This window comes from Dermacentor variabilis, chromosome 3 (genome assembly GCF_050947875.1).
Source record: "Dermacentor variabilis isolate Ectoservices chromosome 3, ASM5094787v1, whole genome shotgun sequence".
NCBI lineage: Eukaryota > Metazoa > Arthropoda > Arachnida > Ixodida > Ixodidae > Dermacentor > Dermacentor variabilis.
In genome coordinates this window covers 82,004,967-82,030,039 of record NC_134570.1, presented here as the reverse complement: position 1 = coordinate 82,030,039, position 25,073 = coordinate 82,004,967, and the positions used below count along the sequence as shown (strand labels likewise).

General features: G+C 45.6%; 1 protein-coding gene across 3 annotated transcripts; it reads left to right on the top strand.

Moving 5' to 3' along the window:
• Positions 1 to 746: 746 nt before the first annotated feature.
• rl (Mitogen-activated protein kinase rl) lies at positions 747 to 24,938 on the top strand. 3 transcript variants are annotated; one of them, XM_075685821.1, is made up of 8 exons: positions 747 to 935; positions 4,728 to 4,854; positions 8,131 to 8,186; positions 9,291 to 9,480; positions 10,179 to 10,542; positions 13,561 to 13,670; positions 19,165 to 19,349; positions 20,741 to 24,938. In XM_075685821.1, exons 1-7 carry the CDS (start codon positions 814 to 816, stop codon positions 19,303 to 19,305), a joined length of 1,110 nt encoding a protein of 369 aa, XP_075541936.1. In that variant the 5' UTR covers positions 747 to 813; the 3' UTR covers positions 19,306 to 19,349; positions 20,741 to 24,938. The 3 variants fall into 3 exon arrangements, with proteins under 3 accessions (XP_075541936.1, XP_075541934.1, XP_075541935.1); XM_075685819.1 differs by lacking the exon at positions 747 to 935 and adding an exon at positions 1,647 to 2,168; XM_075685820.1 differs by lacking the exon at positions 747 to 935 and adding an exon at positions 2,405 to 3,869.
• The last annotated feature ends 135 nt before the right edge of the window (positions 24,939 to 25,073 follow it).

The following is a 25,073-nucleotide window of genomic DNA, read 5'->3' as shown; positions in this document are numbered from 1 at the left end:
GCAGTGCATTCTTTGCTGAACACTGGTAAGCGCAATTCTAAGACGGGACAGAAGATAGACACAACAAGCATGGGACAAGCGCTAAGAGCAGTACCTTGGCGAAGTGTCTAGGAGAGTAAAATCTGAAGATATAAAAGCATTTCTTATACTAAATTAGGAGAAAAAGCAGGGAGTTTTCATCCCAATTGCTGTAAATTGGTGGGAAATACAGTAGTTATAGCAAAACTCTTGGCATACCTGAAGGAAGCAACGTTTCCAACAACCTCATCCGCAAATCGAGTCCTGTTAGTTTTTTGCAAGTTTAGCCCGGTAGTTGTCAAATCTGACAGTGCATCACGCCTGAGTTATAGCACACTAGCAGCGGTTGCAACTTATAAAAAAAAGAAAAACCCTCAAGTAAAACCTGGAGGAAGCAAAATATGAAAGGTTTGCCTCCGAATGGTGGAACGACGCATGGCAGCGCAGTGCTTGCAGTATGGCTTGCCGGCTACGAACCGCATGTTGAATTGCGCTCCGCGTGAAAGTTAGCGCGGTTTGCGCGCTTCGGCACCTGCAAACCATCTGCAGTGGAAATCGCGAAGCCGGCGATAAAAGCAGCCAATTACTTTTTCTCCCAGCCCAACGTCACATCCGCCTTAGTGACGTCGCATGCTGTTGAATAATTTCATTGGCCAACTGAGTTGCCGCCGCTAGCCAATCCCCGTGTGACCCAGATTCGCGTCACGTCCGTCATCGCTGACGTCGTCCTATGGAAACTGCGAACACGCTGGAGGACTGAAGGGAACTGGTGGAGAGCGAGCGTTGGTCACTAAAATGGCGGCCAACGAGTTGGGCGAAACGAAGGCAACGGAAATTGTCAGAGGCCAAGTGTTCGAAGTTGCACCGCGGTACACGAATTTAGCCTACATTGGAGAAGGAGCCTATGGCATGGTCGTGTAAGTACAAGTTTCGTGCTATGCCCCGCACCTGAGACGCTGTTCAAAGCGCGCTGCCAGCAGACTGCTTGCACGAGTGCCGTGCGTGCTGCGGAGTGTGCATGGTCCCCCCACGGTAATGCAACAGTTGTCATTCATCAAGATTAAGCCTTTCGCTGGCTTCTGGACCGTTTTGTGTTGTGCACACCTTTGCGATCGGCGAGAGCACCGAACGCGCAGCCTAAGTGCCCGGCAACGAACCAACTGTGGAGCATGGACGCTTTCTGCGGTTCACGTTTTAACGCGAGCTGCCCACCGCGCGCCGGGGCTGTGTGGAGTTTCCGCAATAATTTCGTACGCCGCGCCTGAAGTTGTCGGCAGACGCAGCTCGTTGTCTTCGGCGTGGCGGAACTGACCTTCGACTAACCAGCAAATCATTAATGCACGCCCATCAGGCAAACTGCAGTTCCCTGGGTTTGCGGCAGGCGTGTAAATGTCAAAGAGCCTTGGCTGGAGTGCCTAGTGTTGTTTCCGCGTTTATTGCGGTTTGTTCGACTGGAAACGCGCGGAGTCGTTTCAGCAGTCGCGTTTCTGTGCTCTCCGAGACCACGAACAGGAAACTGTTGAGGATGCAATCTGATTTTCGCCTGCCTGGTGTTCTTTTCTGGCTTCCTCTTTTTTTTTTTTTTTTTTTCCTGCGCTGCCGATGCTGTCAGCGGGCCGCGAAGGTCTCGTGCCCGGGATTCGGGCGGCTTTCGGACGCCGGTCGGCGCTGCCTGACATTCATCGAACATTTATTGTGCCTGCCGCACGGAGAGAGCCAATAATCTAGCCAATAATCTTTTTTGAGGGTTTTCTTGTCCATCTCCGAATGTGGACGTGAAAGCTCGGAAGAGCTCCAGCACAGATTCTGAAACCGCTGTCGCGCGCGAGTGACCGTTATTCCCGCAGCCTGTGGATCAGTGTTGCGATCACGCTTGTCAGTGAACCTCTCGTGCATACGTCGCCGCCTCATTTTGTGTTGCACCTCTTTTCAGAGGTGTCCTGGCGCATGTTGCTCATACCGCGGGACTCGGATTCGCTCGGTCGCGCGCCCTTCGCCTGCGACATTAGCGGCATTCTTCTTTGTTTTTTGCTTTCTTTTTTTATTTCGCGCGACATTGGGCGCGCGGTTAGGTGCCGGTTCGTGAGGCATGCAAATGCGCGACGGCCGCATTCCGGGCCGGCTGATCTCGGCGCGAGATGGCACCAAAGGTGACCGCTAACCTGATGTCGCGACATCAGCTCGTTTTCACGTGCCAGTTCCCCCTTTCACAAATATGTATCGTTGAGGAAGCGCGCGCTGGAGCTGTGTGGTGGGGCGGCTGTCCTGCCGTGCACTGGGCTGACAACTGTAGTTACTACAGCAACTCGGGCTGATAAAACGTGTGCGTCTGCCGCAGCGCGTGATCTTTGACACGCCCAGCTCCTTTTCTTTCTTTACTAATTCACATCATCCGCTCGCGGCTTGTCTTCTCAAGTTCCGCAGGTGATAACAGGGGGCATAACACTATTCTGACTGATAAGTGTCAACGCTTAGGTGTATCCTGCAAGGCACACGTGCGAGAAAACTTTATTATTCGTTTAGTTACGCCATCGTAGGGCGACTGGTGTAAGGCGTGTGATTGAAACTGGCGCGGTAAATTGTACCCTTACTTACAACGTGCAGCTGTTAAGTACGTCTGGCCTCGAGAGGCCTTACCTGTGTGCAACAAGCTCCTTAGGTTCTGGAGGAGTGCAGCACGCTACTGCATTTTTAGAAAGGTTGTGTGAGGAGCTGGGATTTGTAAACGTTTCATTAAGATAATTTTCTGTTGGGCCTGCATGCTTTGTCTGTTAGAATTGAGTGCATGGAACATCGCATTGATCCGAGAGGTGGTAGCCTTCTAGGGCACATGAACCCGCAGTAAAAAGATTGAAAGGCCTTGCACGTGCATCTTTTGTTTAATTGGTTCATTTATTGCAAGAAATTCTGACTGGATTTGGCATGTATTATGAATGACACGTAAAATAAGTAGTAGGCCCCCAATGGCACCATCTTGTGGCAGTTGGGGTTGAGTATCCTGTATGTTCTTAATATTGAACAAGCATAGTGGCGGTTAGAAGTGGTAGGTTTATTTTTCTTCTTATATGTTATTCTGCATTATCATTTGAAATTTTCTTGTTCAGAGGAAGTTGGCAAAAATACTGCCTAAACAAGTTTCTTTTCTTCACAAAAATCTGCAGCATACGAAGTCGATTATTGCTCTCACATTTATGAAACTTATTTCATTCAACTCGTGTGTTTTCAAAGAACAGGTTTGTTTGATTTTCCAGTCCTTTGAGCTTTGCATTTTAATTAATTTGCCATCACTCTGGACATCTAGCAACCATCTGGTTATCTCTACTAGTGGAGTAACTGCTGCAGGAATGAACTGGTGTGGCGCTTGATCCACAGACGAATTTCGTGAAGTTCCAATGGGGATGGAATGCAGAAAATGCTTGTGTACTTGGATTTAGGTGCACGTTGGAAGAAGCCCAGGTTGTTGAAGTTAAACTGTAGCTTCCCACTGGTTGTGTCTCTTAAGCCTGTGGGGTATTAAACCTCATAATTTTGCTTAATTTTTTTTTCGTTTCGAAGGTTTGAGTCCCAGCCAACGTATGGTTTTTCTCAATATAGGCCAGCTTCCCTTTCACATTTTGTACTGTGACATCCTTGATATAATAACAGCACTGCTACTGTCATTGGGCTTTACATTTGTCATTCTGTAAATTTCATGGCATGCTGAGTCAATAGAAGTGATATTTGCTGTCTGGTGTGTTATGCTGCACTTTGTTAGTTAAACCACATATAAGCCATGCCATATAACAGAGCCCTGCATGGGCAAACTGATTGCTCACTTCTGCGACTGCTTCTGAAGAAATGTGCATGTTCAGGTTGGTTCATTAACGACTTCAGCACCGTTCAGCAGGGAAACTCAATGCAATAGACAGGGCACGAAAAGTGATAGTGCATTGTGTTTCTTCTTCCAGGCAGCAATATATAATCTTTCCTCAAAAAAAAAGGGGGGGGGAGGGAATATTACAGAAGAATATATGTAGAGGACGTACATGCTAGGTTTTGCAGTTTTATTGTGAAATACTCAGTATTTAGAGCTTGTTTGAAACTGTTGTATTCACACATACATTTTTTTGATTTTGCACTTGCTTTCAGTTAAAGGAAAATTTGTTTATAAAAACGCTCATCCATTTTTCGAAGCTACTAGATTAATTGGACCTGCTTATAATATCCACTTGTTGATATAATGGAACAAAAATGCAATAAATGAAGTGAAATTGACGTCGTAATGTAAATGCTTCATGAATAAACATCATGAACATTTTCGTTTGTCTATGGCGCAGATCATTTGTGCTGTGACTATGGAGCAGAATGCCCGTTTACAGCATCTCTACAGAAGGGAATTTCGTAAATAAGCAGTCGATTTCTTGACTTATAACACAATCTTTTTGTATTTTTCGCCACCCATTGGTATCTTCTGGCTTCGACCAGGGTATTTTTCAGCTGCTAAGGTTAGCAGGTCTGAGGGTAGGCTTGTTATGAAGTCACTTTGATCAGAATGGGGGGGCAGGTGGAGGAGGGGTGGGGAAGCTTGCTTCAGAAGAGAGAATTATACGAGTTGCCACACTGGTGCAGGAAGCTCTCTGTATCCGTCATACGCACGCACCTTGACAATTTATTCACATTGGTGTAATATCTCAAGTACTTTTTCTTGCTTTCCTCTTTTTTTTTTTCAGCTCTGCTTTCGACAATGAAACCAACGAAAAAGTAGCCATCAAGAAGATCTCGCCCTTCGAACACCAGACCTATTGCCAGAGGACGTTGCGGGAAATAAAAATACTGACGCGGTTTAAACATGAAAATGTAAGTTAACTCTCATCATTGTTCTTGTAAAGCTTTTATTGTATAGTAATATTAGGCCCGCTTTTGTGAATTCTTGGCAGATGGCTCTCTTAACTCGTCTGATGAAATCTCATCTGGTTGGGGTTTGTTATAAAATATAGTTTATGTTGGCCAGTTGACAAAAAAAGAAGACATATCTGCTCTGCTACAGGACTCTAGCTTATAATCTCAATCATGGATTCATATAGAAGGCTGAAAACCAAAGGCAACTCAACAGGGGTCGACAGAAAGACAAGGTCTTCTGGGGCCATTAATGTATTGTGTGGTTTGTTTGGACTGCACAGCCTTCAGGATGGGCGCACATTTTTAGACTGCAACATCTCTGGGATCGGCCCATCTGGGTTTAATTTCGACCTTATTGCACTGATTCTGCATAATTATAATGTACAAGCTCTGTGCCAACTTTTTTGTTGTCCTACATGCAGTAGAAGGCCTCAAATAGTCAAATTTATGCGATGAAAGTGGCCAGAAAACCAGATCTCGCGAATCCCAAATCAATCTGAAGTCGCCAATGAAGACCTTGTGTTAAAAAAATAATATGCAAAGTGACATTTTGGCGAAATTTTTGTAGAAAAGAAAAATACTTATTAGTAACCTATGATAAAAGCATGTTTCTTTTTTTTTTCTTTTGCAAATTGAAACACTTTTAAAATGCATGTACATTTTCTGCTCATTTCTTAATTAAAGAAAGTCAATGAACAAAGCCAACACTTCAGCAACATCTCTTCTGGTGCAGGTATTGCTGCTGAATTTCAAGTGTACACTATTTGACAACTGCAAATTGTGATCTGCAGGTGATGGGTCAGCTGCTTGTACTAAGAGCATAAATTCAAATGCGAACAAGTCAAAGATGACTCCAATGTATTTCATATATGCACACTAAACATATACACTTCCAGGTTTGTGTGTATCTGTACTGGTGGCCTAATTGAGTGTAAAAAAATCACTTACTTGGGACTTCATGCTTAGAAACCAGCTGAAGAGTCGCATTCTGATTGGCGTTCTGATCAGTTATTTTCTGTTTGCGTGTTAGTTTATGTTGATCGTATGTGCTTTGGCATGCGGTTTTCAAGTGCAGTCTAGGTCTAGTCTACAAGCGGCTGGTTGAAATAGAGTGCTTGGAACACATTCGCCTGGTTGGAGGTATCTTCCATCTGAGAGCAAAGCTGAGATCTGACAGAAAATCGGATTGCATGGCTACGCCAATTGCTCTGGGAGCAGCTAGCATGTCGTTTTGATGGGGCATATTATTTTTGGCTGCAATCTAGAGACAACTGTGCATTGCTGCGAACTGAGTTGGAGCACGGTAGGAACCAGTAAAATATACCATTAGTTCAAGACCCATTTGGCAAAAACGTATGAGGCTAAGAATGTTCCGAAACCAGTGTATCCCAGTTTTTTTCACTGGCGTACACTGTATCTATTTGCATCTGTCTATATTCTAAACCTTTCCAGGTAAAATATAAAGGTTGCAGGCCTACTTATAACATGAAAATTTCATTTTGTAAAATCCTTGTGTCGTAAATGTTTTTAACAATATCAACTCTTAAAGCTAAACATATTTATCCTTAAAATTATGGTTCATGTCACTGATTGGCACACACTAAAGTGGTGTTCCCATATCTTAGCTTGACACTTTCCCTACCATTAGAAAAGAAGAAACTTGCACCAAATTTACCGTAATTTTTTGTTCACTATGTTTGTAGAGCCTTTTTTCCTGAATAAAACGGCGCCATTATTTCAGTTCAGTGGGGTTCCTTTATTTCACAAATTGTGCAAAAAGATAGGTTGAAGAAGGCTTCACTGCATGGCCCTGGTGCAAAAAAGCTTTCTGCAGGGCTTGATACACTATGAAAAAAAGAGAATACGGAAAAAAAAGAATGACCTAAATGTTGCAAAAACATGCACATAAATAGTGGCTTCTTTTTTGCAGCTCCTAAAGCAGTTAGTAGGCTGTCTTCATATGGTAGAGTCATGGGCAGCTGCAAGATCCTTCAGGCGAAGACAAACGAAAACAAGCTCTAACTTTGTTATCGCTTGTCTTCGTTTCTTCTTGTGATACTTGTTTTGCTGCACCATCTAGATACCTTTCCATGATGAACAATCAACAAGCCCATATTTGCCATCCTCGTCCTCAGATGACAGCACATCACTTTCCGTTTCTGAGCAAAACTCTACAGAGCTGTGGTGTAATGAGAAGTCGTCAAAATTCTTTTATGCATGCTTTGATCGCCTCACTTCGAGGAGGCAGCCGTGCCTCATGCGGGCGTGTCAGAGGCGGCAATATAATGGAAGGCGAGACAAATGGCATGACATGGACAACTGTGGCCATCTAGGGCCAGGAATCGAAACTAGATGCAGTAGGACGAGTATAGTCAGGATAGGTTCACTGTGTGACAAACATTTGTTTGCGACGACTATAGTCATCATTAGTTGTATTGATACAAAATTTCATGATGACTATACTCATCAACGCTAGGTAAAGGGTTAATTTGTCACATAGGCTCAGTTACGTTTAGTCGTGCCAGCATCGCACTTGTGCTCAAGTCTGCTAGAGCTTAGGTGTGCAGCGAGCAGTTTGGAATTGCTGACAGGCTGCAATTTTACGCCGCAGATTTTTTGGTTGTTCATTAGTGGTAGGAAAAGTTTTAGAATGTAGTGTTCTTGAAGAGCTGCAGGCTTTGAATTTGCAGTATAAATGTATGTCTTAAATTTGCCTTTATAAAAGGAGCTTTAGTGAATCCTTGTTAACTGGCTGATTGTTGCGATTTGCTGTGCGCCTCCGTGTAACCAACATTTATGGGTTGAGTTGTACTACCTGCCCCAGCCAAATTGTTATGAAATCTTTTACTTATCAAAATAGAATGACTGTATTGCTTTATAGTGTGTTGCACTAGTTCTTACTTTGTCATAGTATCTCTACTTGCACTCTTTGTGTGTTTGTGCTTTTCCTGATTTGATAAGCCAGTGAAGTATGTGACCTTGAGAGGCAGTTTTTGCAGTTTTTTTGTTTGGTGCTATCATCAACCTTTTCCTTGGGTTTGTCATTGTCTGACCATGTGATATAGTGTCCTCTTTTAGCATAGCAGGTATGTGGCACCTGTTACAATATATAATCTTGCTTCATGGCTAACCAAAATCAGTCTGCTCTATTCCCTTTCTTGTTCATTGTTCACTATGAGACTCATGAGTGTTTGGTTATCTAGGACCTGAATTTTCCTATTTTTATTTTTTCAGATTATAGACATCAGAGACATCATTCGGGCACCCACAATTGAACAAATGAAGGATGTGTATCCTTTTAATTTTTTGTTGCTGTTAGTATTACTTGGGACTGTTGAACTGTGTAATAGTTGTAGTTGAAGTGGAACTTTCAGACCTGCAAATCATTTCAGCAAAAGATACACCATGCCGGTTTAGAATTTAAGGTTTTACTCTAAAGAAGTGAATTAACATTTTTCTGTCTAGACATGACATGGGGGCTTTGTGTTAAGTGAGCATGTGTGTGCTGTAGGGCAGTACTTGAAGTTTAGATGTGCCATATGTAGTGTAGAGTAAGAGTTAGGGTAAAAGTATACTCATAAATCGTAGGTATTAGCTCGTAGAACTTTTCAGGTGACCCCCTCAATTGGTCATGGTTTCGCAATGTCAGCTGTCCCATCTGCAGAAGTGAAGTTATGTGTCCTAGTGGTCGGTCTTTGTTGAAGAGGTTCCCAAAGAAAGCTTCTGTCGGGGAGATGGCATCCTGAAAGGGTACTATGGGCTTTGAAGGACTTTTACAGCACAACTCCTTATATAACTTCAAAAACTGCGAGTCAGAGTCGGTGTATGACTTTGTGTCATGTGTTTCTAAATGTCTGCTGAACTGCAAGCCAAATTTGTCATTGACCACAAAGGCCACTTGTCAGCAAAGGTCGCTCTCTTAGCTGCTAAAAATGAGGTTATAAACTTTTTATTTATTTAATCGAAAATATATTTGAAATCCAAGAGCACTATTTTTCATTGTGGGCTGCTACTGCCATTCCTTTTTCTCTGTAAAAATATGTTTGCCTATGGCTTCATTAACTTTATAGGCAGTTGCAGGCACTGCCTATATAGCAGAAACCATTTTTATGACCTCCTTCATCTCTACAAACTTACTGCAGATTGAAAGGTAAAGCTTTCTTTCTATAAGCTTGTGTGGTTTTGAGCCTATTTTAGTTTTGTGACAACACACATTGTTGAAGTAGCATTGGGGCTGATACACATTTTGGTGGGGGCAGTCTGTGTCAGCGACATTCCTTTGGCTGACTTTGTTCTCATCATCACCGCAAGTGCATCTTAAGAGAATGTTAGCCTGTGAACTCCCACCAAAGGTGCTTTTCTTGACCGTATGCCCTCCCAATGGCGCTGTGCAGCTATATCGTGCAGTGTCTGATGGAGACTGACCTGTACAAGCTGCTGAAGACGCAGAAGCTGAGCAACGACCACATTTGCTACTTCCTCTACCAGATTTTGCGTGGCCTCAAGTACATTCACTCTGCCAATGTGCTGCATCGAGACCTCAAACCCAGTAACCTGCTTCTCAACACAACGTGCGACCTCAAGGTGCAGACCTCCCCCTGAAATGTTGGAATATTTGCCTAGGGATGCGCTTGTTTGTGTTGTTGTTTTCTGCTGCTTTGACTGATTTGCTGTTACATGTAGTACCTGCCTCCAGGCATCGCACAATTCATGTTTCCTGTAGACCAGAATCTGCAGCGCTTGTAGGTGGCAGGAATCTTTGGCAAGGGCTGCGGGAACTGGCAGTATGAATGGCTGTGATAGTGCCCAACGTGTTATCACATGCTTGGCACCAGTGTTTACTCATCATGGCTTTGTCATCAGCTGCCCCGTCACAAGCCCGCAGCCCCTGCGGGGTTGATGAGGGTCAAGATTAAGTGCACTTGCTTTAAATGCAGGTGCAAGAGTACAAGGTTTTCCCCTAAGTGTAAAGATTGTAGTCTATACATGCCATTTCTCTGCTTCACAACCCACGAAAAGCAATGTTAGAGGTCCTAGTTTTGAGTGCACGAGCTGCATTGTCAAAACCTGAGGCTAAAGCTTGTATGCCTTGGAGTAAATCTTTGTTAGCCGATCAAGAGGTTTGTGTCACATGCAGGGCATTTCTAGAGATGCCATCTTAGGTGATGACCATGAAGTCTGTCGATTGTTCTATGCCACATGGCCACTGCTGTTGCTTCTGCTTTGTGCCATCACAGCATTATCACCAACCAAGCTGATCTGTTTCATTTGCACGTGAGCAGATCTGTGACTTTGGGTTGGCACGAGTGGCAGACCCCGAGCATGACCACACGGGCTTCCTGACTGAGTATGTGGCGACACGCTGGTACCGGGCGCCTGAGATAATGCTCAACTCGAAGGGCTACAGTCAGGCCATCGACGTCTGGTCCGTGGGTTGCATCCTGGCCGAGATGGTCTCAAACCGGCCCTTGTTCCCTGGAAAGCACTACCTGGACCAGCTGAACCACATCCTCGGTGTCCTTGGCTCACCTGGCCCTGACGACCTCAACTGCATCATCAATGAAAAGGCGCGCTCCTACCTGCAGTCATTGCCCCACAAGGCCAAGATACCTTGGTCCAAGCTGTATCCAGATGCAGACCCTAAAGGTACCGGCTCCTCCCTTGCTACTATAGGCTCATTCACACTGGGCCAACACAACACCGATTTCGGTCTGCCGACTGTCAGCGACAAGGTTTTTTTTTTCTTTGTGTCGGCGCCTCTGTCGCACTGTACCGACACTGACGATCTGCCTACGGTCGGCAGAGAGCTCGGCGTTGGTACAGTGTGACAGAGGCGCCGACACAAAGGTAAAAAAAAAACGCTGTCGCCGACAGTCGGCACATCGAAATTGATGTCGGGTCGGCCTAGTGTGAGTGAGCCTTTAGAAGAGCATCGATCGTGAACGCATGTTTCCTGCATGATTCATCTGCCAGCTGGGTCAAAGGGGGTCAAAATTAACGTGGAGCAATGCACTACTGTGTCTTGTCATAGCTACAATGTTGCTTTGAGATATTAAAGGGGTTTTGGACGACCACTCGGCCTTGGTGAATAAACACAGTCTGCGGATAACATGTGCAAATTTTGCAGTCGTGCGCGGCGCGTGGAGCTCACAAGCAGAGTGTGAAGTTACCTTTCTCTCTCTCTTTTTAACACAAGCCTGCTCCTCACTCTTTCCTGGATGCTTTATATTGTAATATAGCAGATTTCCCTACGCAGCTGCTAGTGGCCAGTAGCTGACGCCAATCAAGAAGGGTGTTTGCATTAGTGCACTAATTCCTACCATTACTGTGTATATTTATTGATGCAGTTTAATAAACAGGCTGAAGAAAGCGAAAATCTGCTTTCAAATTTTAATAAGAATTGCATACTTCTGGAAGAAACCTACTATTGTTCACTCACGCTCGGCCGCGGTTGCCCGCGTAGGAATTTAAATTTGGCCGCCCTGGTTATTGGTGTCGTAGCCGGTGGGTCTCACTAATTTCGTCTAGTTTTCATCACCCAACTAGCCTCGAACCACGCAAAACTTAAGGTGAGACCACACACACGCTTGCCAGCGTGCGGTCACTCTTGGCCCTTCCTTGTTGGCGCCTTGGCAGACATCGCTTCAAGATGTGCCGGTTGAATGCAGCTGCTATCTGTCTGTCAAGGTCAAGCTGGTGCAGGGAAAAGCCACTCCACACCATGTAGCATGGCCCAATGGGAGCATATGAGCACAAGCGCGCACTCAAACCCTGTTGTGCACAAGGCAGACGTGCATAAGCACTACAGCTGCATGTAGCTGCAGTCTGCCATGTAGCACAGATACTGTGGCCGCCACGGGGTGCCGCGACGAGTCCACTGGCTGAGTGCACTACATCACACTGAGAACAACCGTGTTAGGCGCGTCGTAGGCACCAAAATTGGAAGTAATGGTATCTACGTGATTCTCCAAAATTGAACTTAAACACACCATGGTGACATTCACTAGGCAGAGTGTTGTGGGCACACCCCGCTCCGTCGTAGCCTTTTCAGTGCGAGGCTTTAAAGGAAATGATTTCTTCTGCATCAGTAAATTGCCTCTCTGTTACACCAAAAACACCACTCTTACCACGATAACACGTTTGGTAAGCCAGAAAAAGCGCAAGAATGAAAGGCGGGTGGTGACGCCTCCTTGAAGCTCCCGCACCTGGTCGCTGTGACGTCATGGATTTTGATAGCATCTTCTAGTTTTCTAGTATATAGTAGTAGATAGCATCTTCTAGCCTACTTAAGTATATAGCGGTATACAGATCGACTACATTATGTTCTAAAGGAATCAAATATTAAACATAGCAAATTTCGTGGACCTTTACTCAGCCAACGCGGCCGAAATGCGAAAACATACTTTGGAATCCCTGATGTCACACTGACGTACCAGCGTCGGCGTTTCGGCGCGAAATTCAAATACTGATGCTTCGACCTTCATTTTCTCATCTAATAATCAAACTATTATTTTGAAATGACTGCCTGCAGAGTTCTCAAACAATGCTTTATCAGTCTAAGTTGATTTATTGTTTTGCTTTAGTGTCCCTTTAAAGAACGAACAGAAGTGCCATGAAGGGAATCATACGCGACCTTTGATTGCCAATAACTGCACTTCTGCTGAACTCATCAAAGGTACTTTTTGCGGTAAAGTATTTCAGAAATAGTCTGTATCAACGTCAAATGCATTTCTCAACTTCGATAAAGAGTGGTTGAGGCCCCTTTAACCCCTGTAACCGGTCAATCAAGTGGTTGTTTATAGTCGTGCCTTTGACTTGTTTTCACTGCAGCACTTTTGTCTTAAGGCGATAGTCTTTCAGCATAAATTTATTCTGCTTGGTGTCTATTGTTAAGTTTGCTTCGAATACACTGTTTCTCTGAGGGGTGACGCACTACTGAAGACTCTGATGTCGACATGGTACGCTGGTCCTTTTTGGATGTATAATGTAGCCTGGCTATCCAGAAAGTGGTAGCAGGGAAACTTGGGTTAGTTGGTGAATGTTTATGTTTGACAAAACAGCGCTGAATCAGATAAGGACAAGGTAAGATCTGCAGTGGTAGTTTAGTGGCTATGGCATTGCGCTTTTGAGCTCGCGGTTGTAGGTTTGACCTCTGCAGGCAGATTTTGATGGGAGCAAAATACAAAAACACTCGTGTACTTAGATTGAGGGACACATTAAAGAATACCAGGTAGTCAAATTAGTCTGCAGTCTTCCAACCACAGCGTGCCTTCTAATTGGGTAGTGATCGTGAAATGTGAAACTACATATTATAATTTTGCTTTTTAGCACTACGTAAGGTACACCTGTGACCAAAAGTGTATGGACCAGTGATATCACGATAAAGCTGATTTTCTCCTCTTCCTGAAAGTGTAACTTGAAATCAAGGGTTAAAGTCCAAACCTGGCATTGCCTACATTCCAGTGCACTCATCAGTTTCAGCTTGTGCACATCAATTACAAAGAACTTCAGGTTTCTTGCCCACCCTGTGGTCGGTCCATATACTTTTGCTCACGGGTGTACACATACACAAGCAGAGCGAAGCAGATTCAGTGTGTTGGAGGTTGAATCTGTATTTTGTAACAGAGGCTGAGCAATTTTCTAACTGCTTAATTTCTGTTGCAGCTCTGGATCTCTTAGACAAGATGCTGACCTTCAACCCACACCGAAGAATAAATGTTGAGGAGGCGCTTGCACACCCTTACCTGGAGCAGTATTATGACCCTGGTGATGAGGTGAGCCCATGTGTCTTGGAAGAAATTTTTTTTTTTCATGTGTGTCATGTGCATATGGGCTTTGTGGTAGAGATTATTGCTATCTTTTATTCTTGCCGGTGGTCAGTATGCCATAACGGGCCAAGTTCAGCAGTCCTGTGCTGGGAGTCTTGTTACCAGGAAAATGCAGTAAAACCCCATTAATTCGGTTTTCACAGGACCGGAGAAAATGTCCGAATTAACAGAATGTCGAATTAACGAGGTTTCTACAATAACTCAAGAATGCCTAAAACATCAACATACCTTTACTTCATAAAATAACTGGTTATTATTGCTTGTTGCACGCGAGCAATTTGTGCGGAAAGCACAATTTTTCGACGTTCTTGTAAGTGGTGCAGCGCAGACTGTCGGGAGAAACAACACAGATGTCCTCCAATACTTTAAGGGTGTCATCGGCCTCTTTAGCAGTGCGGCGCGGCACTTCACACGCATCCGTGACGGGCGCATTTGCGCTATCAGAGTCGGGCTCTTCGTCGCCTAGTACATCCAGTATTTCGTCGTCATTGAGGCGACCGGCAATGGCAACGTCACTGTCGACGTGGATGTATTCATCCAGCGGGACGTCCGGAGGCAGAAATCTGTCGAAGCGACTGTCATCTTCCTCTGCATTTCGGTTAACATCTGCACCTCCAGCGTCCAAAGAATCACTGTCACAGACAAAGCCGCTGTGTAGGAAGCAGTTGGCAATTACTGCCTGCGGGCAGCGTGTTGCTCCACACATGTGCCACCATGTGCACTGCACTGAGCAGAGTTACATCGTATTGTTTCTTTGCCTCCACACAGAGCAACATGCGCTCAAGCACTTTTCTGTATCGGCCTTTCACATACTGAATACAGTCGACTCCCGTTAATACGAAGTTCACGGGGACCGCAAAAAACGTCGAATTAAACGAACTTCCAATTAAGCACAAAACACAAAAAACAGCACTTTATTTGTGGCGAAATCAAGCATTTTCTCTAAGAAAAATAGTCGGTCATCTTGCTTTGCTTCTTCTTGCCGAATCGCGCTGCTGAAAGCAAGTTCTGCAGGCTGTTGATGTGGCGGAACGCTTCTTCCGTGTTACCTTCAGCGGCAAAGAAGTGCTCCGCAAAAGCAAGGCCCGCAGCTACATCGGCAGCCTTAGGTTGCGGCTCGCCTTCAACGTCATCGTCGCTTTCCTGGGTCGCTTCCTGGGGCCGAATAATCTCTACAATTTCGCTATCCGTCAGCGCACCGCATGTTTCGACCGCCTTGTCTACGGCGACGTAATCTTCAAAATTGACGTCCCCGAGAGCATCACCAAAATCAATGCCGTCAAGCTTGCTTGTTGACGCTTCCTCCGCTGAAATTTCAGAGGCATCCTCCGAAGAAGCTGCCACAAAACCGCAAGCCCTGAAGCAGTTTGCAATTGTTTCTTGCTTCACACGATCCCATGCTCGCGCCAACATGTGGATGGCACTAAGCAGGCTCACCTCGTACTTTGTGAAGCTATCCGTGCACAAAATCATGCGCTTGAGGAGGTACCGCCTGTACAGGACTTTAACATTCTTGATGATGCCTTGGTCCATTGGCTGCAAAACAGCCATTGTGTTTGCAGGCAAAAATGCGAGGCGTATTGCACTCAAGGCTGGCATATTCACGTGAGCACTGCAGTGATCGACAAGGAACAACACCTTGCGGTTCGAAGCAGCAAACTTGCGGTCCAATTTGCTTATCCAGCTCTTGAAGATTTCGACCGTCATCCACGCTTTTTTGTTCGCCTCATAGTCCACAGGCAGCGTCTTCACGCCTTTAAAACATCTCGGCTTCGCGGCTTTCCCGATCACAAGTAACCGACATCGTTCCGTGCCAGTCATGTTTGCCGCGATCAGCACCGACACTCTCTCCTTGCTGCGTTTGCCCCCAGCACAGTCGTCGTCCTTGAATGTCAGGGTCTTCTCTGGTAGAAGCCGATAGAAGAGTGCAGTCTCATCTGCATTGAAGATGTCTTCCGGTCTGTATTCGGCGAGATATTCACGCAGCTTTCCGTCCTTCCACGTGGCGCATGTTTCCTGGTTAACGGACGCCTTTTCACCACACGTGCTCTTGAAAACCAGGTCATGGCGATCTTTAAAGCGCGTCAGCCATCCATCTGACGAAACGAAGTCATCGATCCCCAACATTGCTGCAAGCGTTCGGGCTTTCATCGCAACGATGTCTCCGCTGAGAGGAAGTTTGTTGCTCCTGGCCTCCCTAATCCAAACCAGCAGAGCCTTCTCCAACTCTGGGTAAGCGCCGGTGCGCATTCGCTTCCGAGAAGTCTTGAACTTGTTCTCAAATGCATCCATTATTGTGCGCTTGTTCTTGATGTAGTTAGAGAGCGTGTTCGGCTTGATCCTGTACTTCCGCGCTATGTCTTGTTTGGCGGCACCTCCCTTCTCAACTTCCTTCAAAACCTCGACTTTCGTTGCCAGGTCGAGCGTGCGATAAGAGCCACGGTTTGCCATGGCTATAAACTGCGCGACTAGGTACAGTCAATTCCGAATCACTCTTGGAACAACCTAGCCTACGAGCTTCCCGCACAAAGGCGCTCGACCAACAAACGCCTCGACATACGCTGCGCACGCTGCAAGACTAATCTCGCACAATCTCGCCACTGCCAGTATGCAGCGCTGCGTGCACCTATGGCACCCATGTGGCCTCCGGCGGGAGCCGCTTCGCCTCCCGTCGGAGTTGATCGCGGAGGCCACGGCAGCCGTAGCAATGAATAATCGCGCCGCTCCAAGAAGGATGGCGTTGCAGGCGGCTGCGGTGGCGATGACACCAACGCGGAGCACGGAATTGTTGCAACACTTGAAGAATTGCACAAGAATGACGGTCACCTCGAGGATCCCGGCTGAAAATTAACTTCCAATTAAACAATATTACTGGATGAGGACTTCGAATTATCGAGCGATTTCTTCTATAGGATTACATGCAAAACTGACGGGACCAGCACTTCACTTCTAACCAAAAATTCCAATTAAGCGGCTTCGAATTATCGGGAGTCGACTGTAATTCCCTGATCCAGAGGCTGCGAGGAAGCCGTTGCGTTTGGTGGCAAAAAAAAAAGCAGCTGTATGTTTGTCAGCCCTGACACATTATTGTGCGCACTACAGTTATCTAGAACAATTAGTGCTTTGTGCGATTTTGCACAATAGCGGCGGTCCAGTTCGTGCCGCTAGGCCTGAAATATCGCTGAGGTCATCCACGCCTTTCGATTCGAGCGATAGTCTACGGGAAGTTTCTTTATGCTTTTGAAGCATCTCGCCTTTTCTGCTTTGCTGATTATCAATAGCGGTAGCCGCTTCGTGCCAGTCATGTTGGCAGCCAGCAAAACTGTTATTCTGTCCTTGCTTCGTTTACCGCCAACGCATGGGTCGCCCTTAAATGTCATGATTTTATCCGGGAGGGCTTTGTAGAAGAGGGCTGTCTCATCTGCGTTAAAAATGTCGCAGGTGTCATAATTGGCTAGGCGTGCGGGTAATTCGGCCCTCCAATCTTCGACAATGCCTTCATTCACAGCCCCTTTCTTGCCGCACACGCTTCAGAAGTCCAGGCCGTGTCATTTGAATCTGTCGATCCAGCCTTTTGATGCCTTGAAGTCTTCGATACTGAGCTTCAGCGCATACTTTTCGGCCTGCGCGCAGATAAGGGGGCCACTCAAAGGCAGCTGTGCGTCACATGAATCGGCAATCCATCTTAACAACGCTTCAAGTTTCAGGTGCGCTGCTGTTTGCAATCTCTTTCTGTTGTCAGCGAACTTGTCGCTGTCGTACGCCTGAAGAATCTCCGCGACATTTTTCATGTACGTGCTGAGCGTGCTTCTCCTCACGTTGAATTTATTCATTATGGCCTGCCGAGGCACCCCTGCCTTCACGGCTTTCAATATTTCTACTTTCGCTGCCAAATCCTTCGCCTCATACTTCGCCCACTTTGGTGGGACACGAGAGCACATGGTAGCACAGCTAGGCATGGCAATGAAGCGACGGGTGCATGCACTATGTCAAGAAAAAAGAGCACAAACAAAATTGAACACACACACACATAAAAAAAGTTCCGCAGTCCTTGCACACGCACCTGACTCAAACCGATAAACACGATAAAAATGACAACGAAAGAAAACTGCACAATGCCGCAACCACACAACTGCACAAACAAAAGACGGCGTTGGAAAGGGCAGACAGCAGTACATGCGTACAAAGAAAAAACATGTATCTATAGATTAGGGTTGCTAGTATAGACCGATAACTACTGTGCCGATAACCATAGCGATGCAGAGGTAGTGCCAAGCGCCAGAAGTACGTCATTGCCGCCGTGTTTTTTGAGACGTAGGTTTGTCTGTTATGTAGCAATAAAATAAACATGGTGGCCTTTCTGCACTCCCAGCACATGGAAGCATGGCCTTTGAGATCGGCGCTCGCTAATAGGAGGCGCCATCGCTGGCGGTGCGTTTTGAACACCCCCTAGTGCCACTCGATTCTATATGCCTCACATGCCTCTGAGCTCCGCGAACTGTCCAAATTAACCGAAGTACCACCAAATATGTCTGAATTAACGGGAGTTTTGTGCCATCGGGTTATGTACATGTTTGACTGGACCAGATGGCGCGTCCGAATTAATCCAATTTCCGAATTAATGAGGTTTTACTGTATCAAGGTTGGGTGCACAGTAGCAGAAATATTTAACTGGACATAATGGGAAAATGACAAAGTACATTCTGTGTTTTTTTTTTTTCTGTTTCAGTCTAAAATGCAGTGACATTACATTTTACAACTGATGGCAAGTTGTCCCTCGCTTTGATAGTTATCAGAAAGAGGCGAGGCTCACACAATAAATTTGTGCAAGCGCGCTTTACGATAGGGACACGACACAGTTCTCTAAGCTGAATCTGCATGAGAGACATGCATGCACACTATAAGTGACAGAACGATCATCGTTTAGGGTGCAGTATCAGTATAAGGTAACATGATCTTGGATTGTAGCGCAAAGTGACACGGACAGAGACTAGAAGTCTGCTTCTAGTTTCTGTCCGTGTCACTTTTCTCTACAATCCAAGATCATGTTACTGTACCAACTCACCCAACTTTCTATCCTTTTGCATCAGTATAAGGCCTCCGTACTATTCACTATTAAAAGAGTAACAGATATGGAACTGATATTCTCAACGTGTATGGAAAGCTTAATATTGTGGCTCATGCACAGTTGTCTCATCTGCCTTTCATTATCGTAATTTGTTTTCATCGTGAGAGAAATAGAAGGGGTAGGGGTTTAAAAGAGGGAACAAATTTGAAACAGATTTCTGCGGACCTTTCCAACTGATGTATTTTTTTTTTCTGTTTGTACGTTTGTTCTCCAGTACAGCTGTGGTCTATTTGTCTTTCTTGAGAGAGTTGCAATCTAACAAACTTGCCGAGATAGCGCTTGTATGCCATGATGCATTGTTGTGTTGCACAGCCTGTGGCAGATGAGCCATTCAAGTTTGAGACTGAGCTTGATGACCTGCCCAAGGAGCAACTCAAGTTGCTGGTCTTTGAGGAGACCAAGTTGTTCCAGGCGCGCAACGCCAGCAGGCCAGCACAGCAAGCCTCCTCCTGAGCTGATGGTGCTGCTGCCACTTCCATAGTGTATGTCTGTCTCGGGTGAGTGCAGAGAGTCTGTCTGTTGCGTTCCGTGTCGGTCTTTGCAGTTGTCGCATCTTGAAGATGCATAATTGGGCAGATCCTATGCACTGTGGGAATCTATGTTACACGAAGCATGTTGCATGTATAGCTGGCTATCTAGTACAGTTTGGGATTCTTCACAAAGAGTTACCAGATGGACTAACATGTTTATGTAAAGCAAGCAGTTGTGTGTGTGATGACAGAAGCAAGACGACAGTGGTGACAATAATAGTGTGACAGTGATGCCATGATCTTTTTTTCTTTTTTTTTTTTTCGGAAGAGAAATGTTACAACCTGTTCCATTATGACTTGGCCCGATTCCAAGGCAGTACAGTGTCGCGCAGCATTTTCAAAGCATTATCTGGTACGAGGAAAGGACTGGGGAATGTGGGCCAATTCTGAACACAGTGGAGTCTAACACAGCGTGTAAATGCTTAAACTGCCACCAGGCAAGAATGGGAGGAACTGACCCGCTTTCACTCGTGATGTAAGGGAAAGGCGCTCTGTGGTCGAACGGAAAATAGCGCATGCACACATACTTCACCTCGCACTGCGTCACATAACGCACACACCAGTTGTCTGAAAGAGCTACAGTTGGTGTTGGCTATGAGAGAAACGTGGCGTGCGATTGTGGCCTAACGGTTAGAGCATCGGGCTGCTGTACTTAGAGTTAGAAGTTTGATCCCACCATCTTATCACTATCTTATTGAAGAGGCATGAAACGAGGTGAGATAGAAACCTGCCTACTTAACTACCGTGAAGTGCTTGAAATGAGTCAAAGAATGCTTAGCATTAAACATACTACTGCTTTTATGGTGAATGTTTGGGGAGAGCCTGTGCCGTAGATTGCGAGCAAAACTTGTTACGGATTGCAGAAACTGCTGTATGTAGCATGTTTTGAAGCTTGCCACTGAGGGAAATTCACTCATGGTTGGCTAGCGTGTCTTGTTCCTTTAACAGTGTACCCTCCTGTACTTCTTAATTGTTGTTGCTTGTTACTTCTCTTGTTTTGTTGTCTCTCTGTTGTTTCTTGCTTCTCCCCTTGATGCTTCCTGCAGTGTAGACTCAGGATGGACTACCCCTCGACCAGTTCAGATGTGTATTTCAGTGAGCTAAAGAATGAAAAATTGGCCGAGTTTGTATGTGTGCATGATTGGCGTAACAGCGTAGGTAAGTTAAAAAAAAAAAAAAAAAAACAGATGAGAAGAGGACCGAACGGGTGCTAACCTGGTCTGCTTGTCTTGTCTGTTTATCTTCCCTGAGCAGTTGCTCCAACCATAAGCTACAGGTATTAAGGTGTGTCTGGATATGTGAACTGTGGTAGCAGGTAATTGGTGCAGCACTCATCCTCACACCCTTGCTCCATGCAGAGTTCCAGTGCCACACACAGGCGACCTCATGTCCCTCGGGCAACTTGCAAGGCCCCCGGTGGCGCAAAGACATTTTGACCCTCCCCCTCACCCCCTGTGCTGGACTCCGTGCTGAGTAGCTGCCAAAGAAATGGCCGCTGCCATCATTGCTGGACCCCAAGAACGGGCTGCTTGCGATGTCTGTACTTTACGAAGGTGCCCTCCCCTCCCCACCTGCTGCCCATCTTCCGCAATGTTAGAGAGTAACCCGGACCATGGATTCTGTCCTGGCATGGCACATGGCTCAGGTGCTTGCCATCGTGCATTTGTGCAGAAACCTGTTTAAGATTGTGTGCTCACGTTACAGAGCACCCGTGTCACGTAATACTGCACCGAGGCTGGACTCTTCCTCTGCAGCTCTTTTGTTGGACTCATCTTTTGTTTTTAGCTTAGTTTACATCCACTCTCCCATGTGCAGGCTGTTCTCGCTCGTCCTTGTTGTGACCACCTTTTGGTTTGCCACCATTGCTCGTCTGACCCCCCTTTCCCTTTGCACTGTCCTCTCTCGCTGTGGGTCATACTTTTGGGAGATGAGGCGGATGCAGCAATGGGGGTCAAGCCTCTCGTTACCGGTTATAACCCTCCTCAACCGTGCTGCATGCTCCCTTTAAACGGTCAGCGTGGTTGTTTAAGGAGCATAACACGACAAGGTTTTTCAATCGGCGCCTTTGGACTCCAGAACAATGAAAATGCCAGTACGATGGAGATGGCTCGCGGGTTGCCGACTGCTGGATACGTGTTTGTTGCAGAAGAGGCATGGTTGCACTATCATATTGTGAATGACGTACCATGTAAATAGGGCTAGCGCCTCTCGCAGAATGTTAGCAAGACAGAGAGGCACTTGTGCGCGAAGCCATTTGAGATTTGCCACTTCCAATGACACGGCCCCACTCTTTCCTTGATTGCTGTTTCAGCCTCCCCTTACGACTCTTGTGTTCAAATCCTTTTCGCCGATACTGTAGCCGTCTTTTGCTTCCGGGGGCAGGTCAAAACGACCACCTACCTGGCATTGGCTCATTTTTTTTGGCCAGGTGACAAAGCTGCTGCTCACTCTAACGTGTTCCTCGAGGCCTCCGCCACTTCTTGCGGCGCTCTCCTTTCTCCACCCCACTGTCGGTGTTGCATGATATGTTGGCGAGGATGACAGTTGGAGTTAACTTCTTCATCCGCTTTGTTCTTCGTCGTGGTTGTCTTCTTGGCTCTGCTTTATCGTGTGTGGCGCCCCCCTTTTTCGCTTTGCTGGGGCTTTAGGTGTGTCTTCCGTTTCGAAAAATAAGAAACCTGTCGTGCGTGTGTTTGTGTATCTTTGGCTCGCATTGTTCCAGTTATATTGTCTGAGTTTTGCTGGGCTTTTGAATTTTGTCACCTGCGTTGTGATCTAGGCTGCTTCGAATGCGATTTTTTTTCTTTATTTCTTGACGTGTCGAAATGCATGCTGTCAATGCAAGCTGTGTCCAGTGATAGTTAGGGGATGATCAAAATGCCGCGAGCAACATTTTACTGCGGAGCACAATGCAACAGCGAAAAGGCTGTCTTCCAGGTGTTCCTTCGGAGTTCGAGACCCCATTTTCCCTGCAGCTTCGTTATGTGCTGCGGAGGAGATCCTTGCTCGCAGAATTTTAACTGTCCCCTCTTTGACACGCAGAGTGGCAATGTCCATTTAAAAGCACACTGGTGGGTGCAGGGAAGCGAATGAAAGCGTCTTTCCCATCTGCAAGCATGTAATATAATTTGCACCAGCTTGCCTTGCAGGCAGTGTAGGTCCCCGAGGGGGGCAGGTAGGATATGCTGCTCTGTGGATAAAACTATAAGCAGGAACAAAAAGGTGGCAGCACCGTCTAGTCTCATGCTGCTAGGCCGAGAAGTGCATTCACACCAGGCTCGCTCCTTTTTTTATGCCATGCAGACGTGGAGTTACATTTGGCTTGCAAGCTTCACTGAGTGAAAAATTTTGTTTGCTTGTATTTTTGTAATGTTCATTATACATGTGAACTTCTCTGGCCAAAAGATTTGCTAGGAGCATGACTTCTTGGTTTCGACTTCTTTGAAGTACACTCGAACTTGAATATAACAAACTTCAATAAAGCGAATGATCTTCTGTTGAACATATGAAACTTAATGACTGATACTCACGTAAAATAACTACCTCTAATGAACTGGACGTTTGATGTATCGTATTTGCGGTGTCCACGTTCAGTGCCATAAAGCCGCTTGCAGGCTGCAAATTCAGTGTTTGGGGTGGTTCTTTGCATAAGAAAATTTTGTTCGGTTATGCTCTCTTTTTTTTTTTTCCACCTTTTGTGGAGGATGTGCTGTGCCGGCACTGTGCTGACATTGATGGAAGAGGACTGTAGTAAGCCTAAACGATTTCATGCATTGAGAATGCCATTCTCAGTATTGTAGAGAAGCAGTTCAAAGCACATGCAAAAATTGCTGCCTACTTTGCTCGGTTTTGTTTTCAATCAGTGAAGTCTTGTTTTGTTTTTCCATTTGAGATGAGAAATTCGTTACAATGGACATTTAAGAAAACTAAGTTTGTTATATGCCTGTTTGGGTATGTTGAATTACGGGATATATCAAGCTATTTTTGGTGCGTGAACCCGTTTGTTATAGCCTGTTCGACTGTACATCAGACAAGCTGTGAAATCTTTCTTTTCTTTTTCTTCTTTTTTTCAATCAATGTCACGAGCCTTTTCATCTATATAAGCATTCAGTGGCGAAACAAGTACTGCGCCACTGGCCTTTGCGTAGCAAGGATGGACCGCTGAAAGCAGCTCGCGACAAACATGCTTCATAAAAACTTGGTTGCACGAGTTTGCTCATCAGCTCGAAAACAAGTGGTGGTCGCAGCAGTCAACTCGAGCAGCAGGCGACGTTGAGTGCCATTAAAAGCATTGGAAATCAGGTGAAGCGTACACATTAAGAAAAGTTTGCACTCTTTGGGGCGCATTTTGTCCCTATACAATATTCCTCTTCCTTGCATGCCTTTCATTTAACACTGTGCACCCCCGGTACCTTCAGGTCAGAAACGGCATGCGCATTATTGGCATGACATAGCATTGTTGACAGGAAAGTAGCGAGTGTAGAGTTTTCAAGAAAGGAGACGCACACAAGACATATAAGTAATAGAGCTGCTCATTCTGTTAAAACAGGTGGTATTCTGTTAAACAGGTGGGATACCGCGTGAGCCAAGGCGTAAACGCGAGTGGCCAGAGCCGTGGGGCGACATGTTGGTGCAGAGCTCAGCCAGACACAGAGCTAATATTGCAGTAAACAAGTGTGTTCTACTTGGATGATGGTGTAAATCTTTGTCAGCGACATAATTGTGGGCTGCGAAGTAGAACGCACTTGTTTACTGTAAGATTAGCTCTGTGTTTGTCTGGGTGAACTCTGCACCACCAAGTGGCTGCACCGTGCAAGCTGCTCACATTAGCGTCTCCGCCAAACCAGCAGAACGCCCAGTGCACCTACGTTCAATGGAATACTGTACCCACTAAAACTCTGTTGGGACAAGATACACCACAAAGGGTGTAAACATTTTTCTTGAGTCTGCGCATATAGTTTCTTTCGTGGCTCAGTGTGTGATATGCTAGGCAGTGTGTACTAGTTGCCTTTTATGTAGGCTTTAGTTGCCGATAATCTAGGTTTGAGAAAATACAGTGAGAGACGAGAAGGTTGTGACGTAGTGCCGCCTGAAGAACAGAAGCACTTCGGAGATGTTCCGCTGTGTATTATATAAGTGTGTGCGGTAGTTTGTGTTTAACGTTGATATCTTTGTTCCGCCACCTCAGAGTGCATGCTTTTGGACATATGCACATCTCTGTACAGCACACAACTCGTGATCCCTGTGTCGGCAAAGAACAGTGTGTGAATGCAACCAGTGAAGCTGCACACAAATTGTTTCAGGGAAATTTTTTTTGCGAGTTATTGTTTTATTTCCCCACCCCCACCTCTGTCTTTCCTTTCTTTCGCCTGTTTTTTCTTGTTTCTGTAAAAAAAAAAGCCTACTGTGCGAAGTTTAATGGGATGCAAGGAAGGAACGAAACTTCGAAATATCATTCATTGTAAATGCAAACGAACAGAATACTATATTTATTGAGTTTTTTTTAGATCCTGCTGTTGTAGATTTTTGAATAAATACTTCATTTCCTTCCTGCAAGTGTGGTGTTATGTATAGTTAAAGGTCAACACTACAGTGGAACGTTGCCATGGCAAAATGGGCTACAACAAGCTAATGAAGATAATAAGAAAGATTGTAGTTACTATTGGAAAATTCTCATGCCAACTCGTGCAT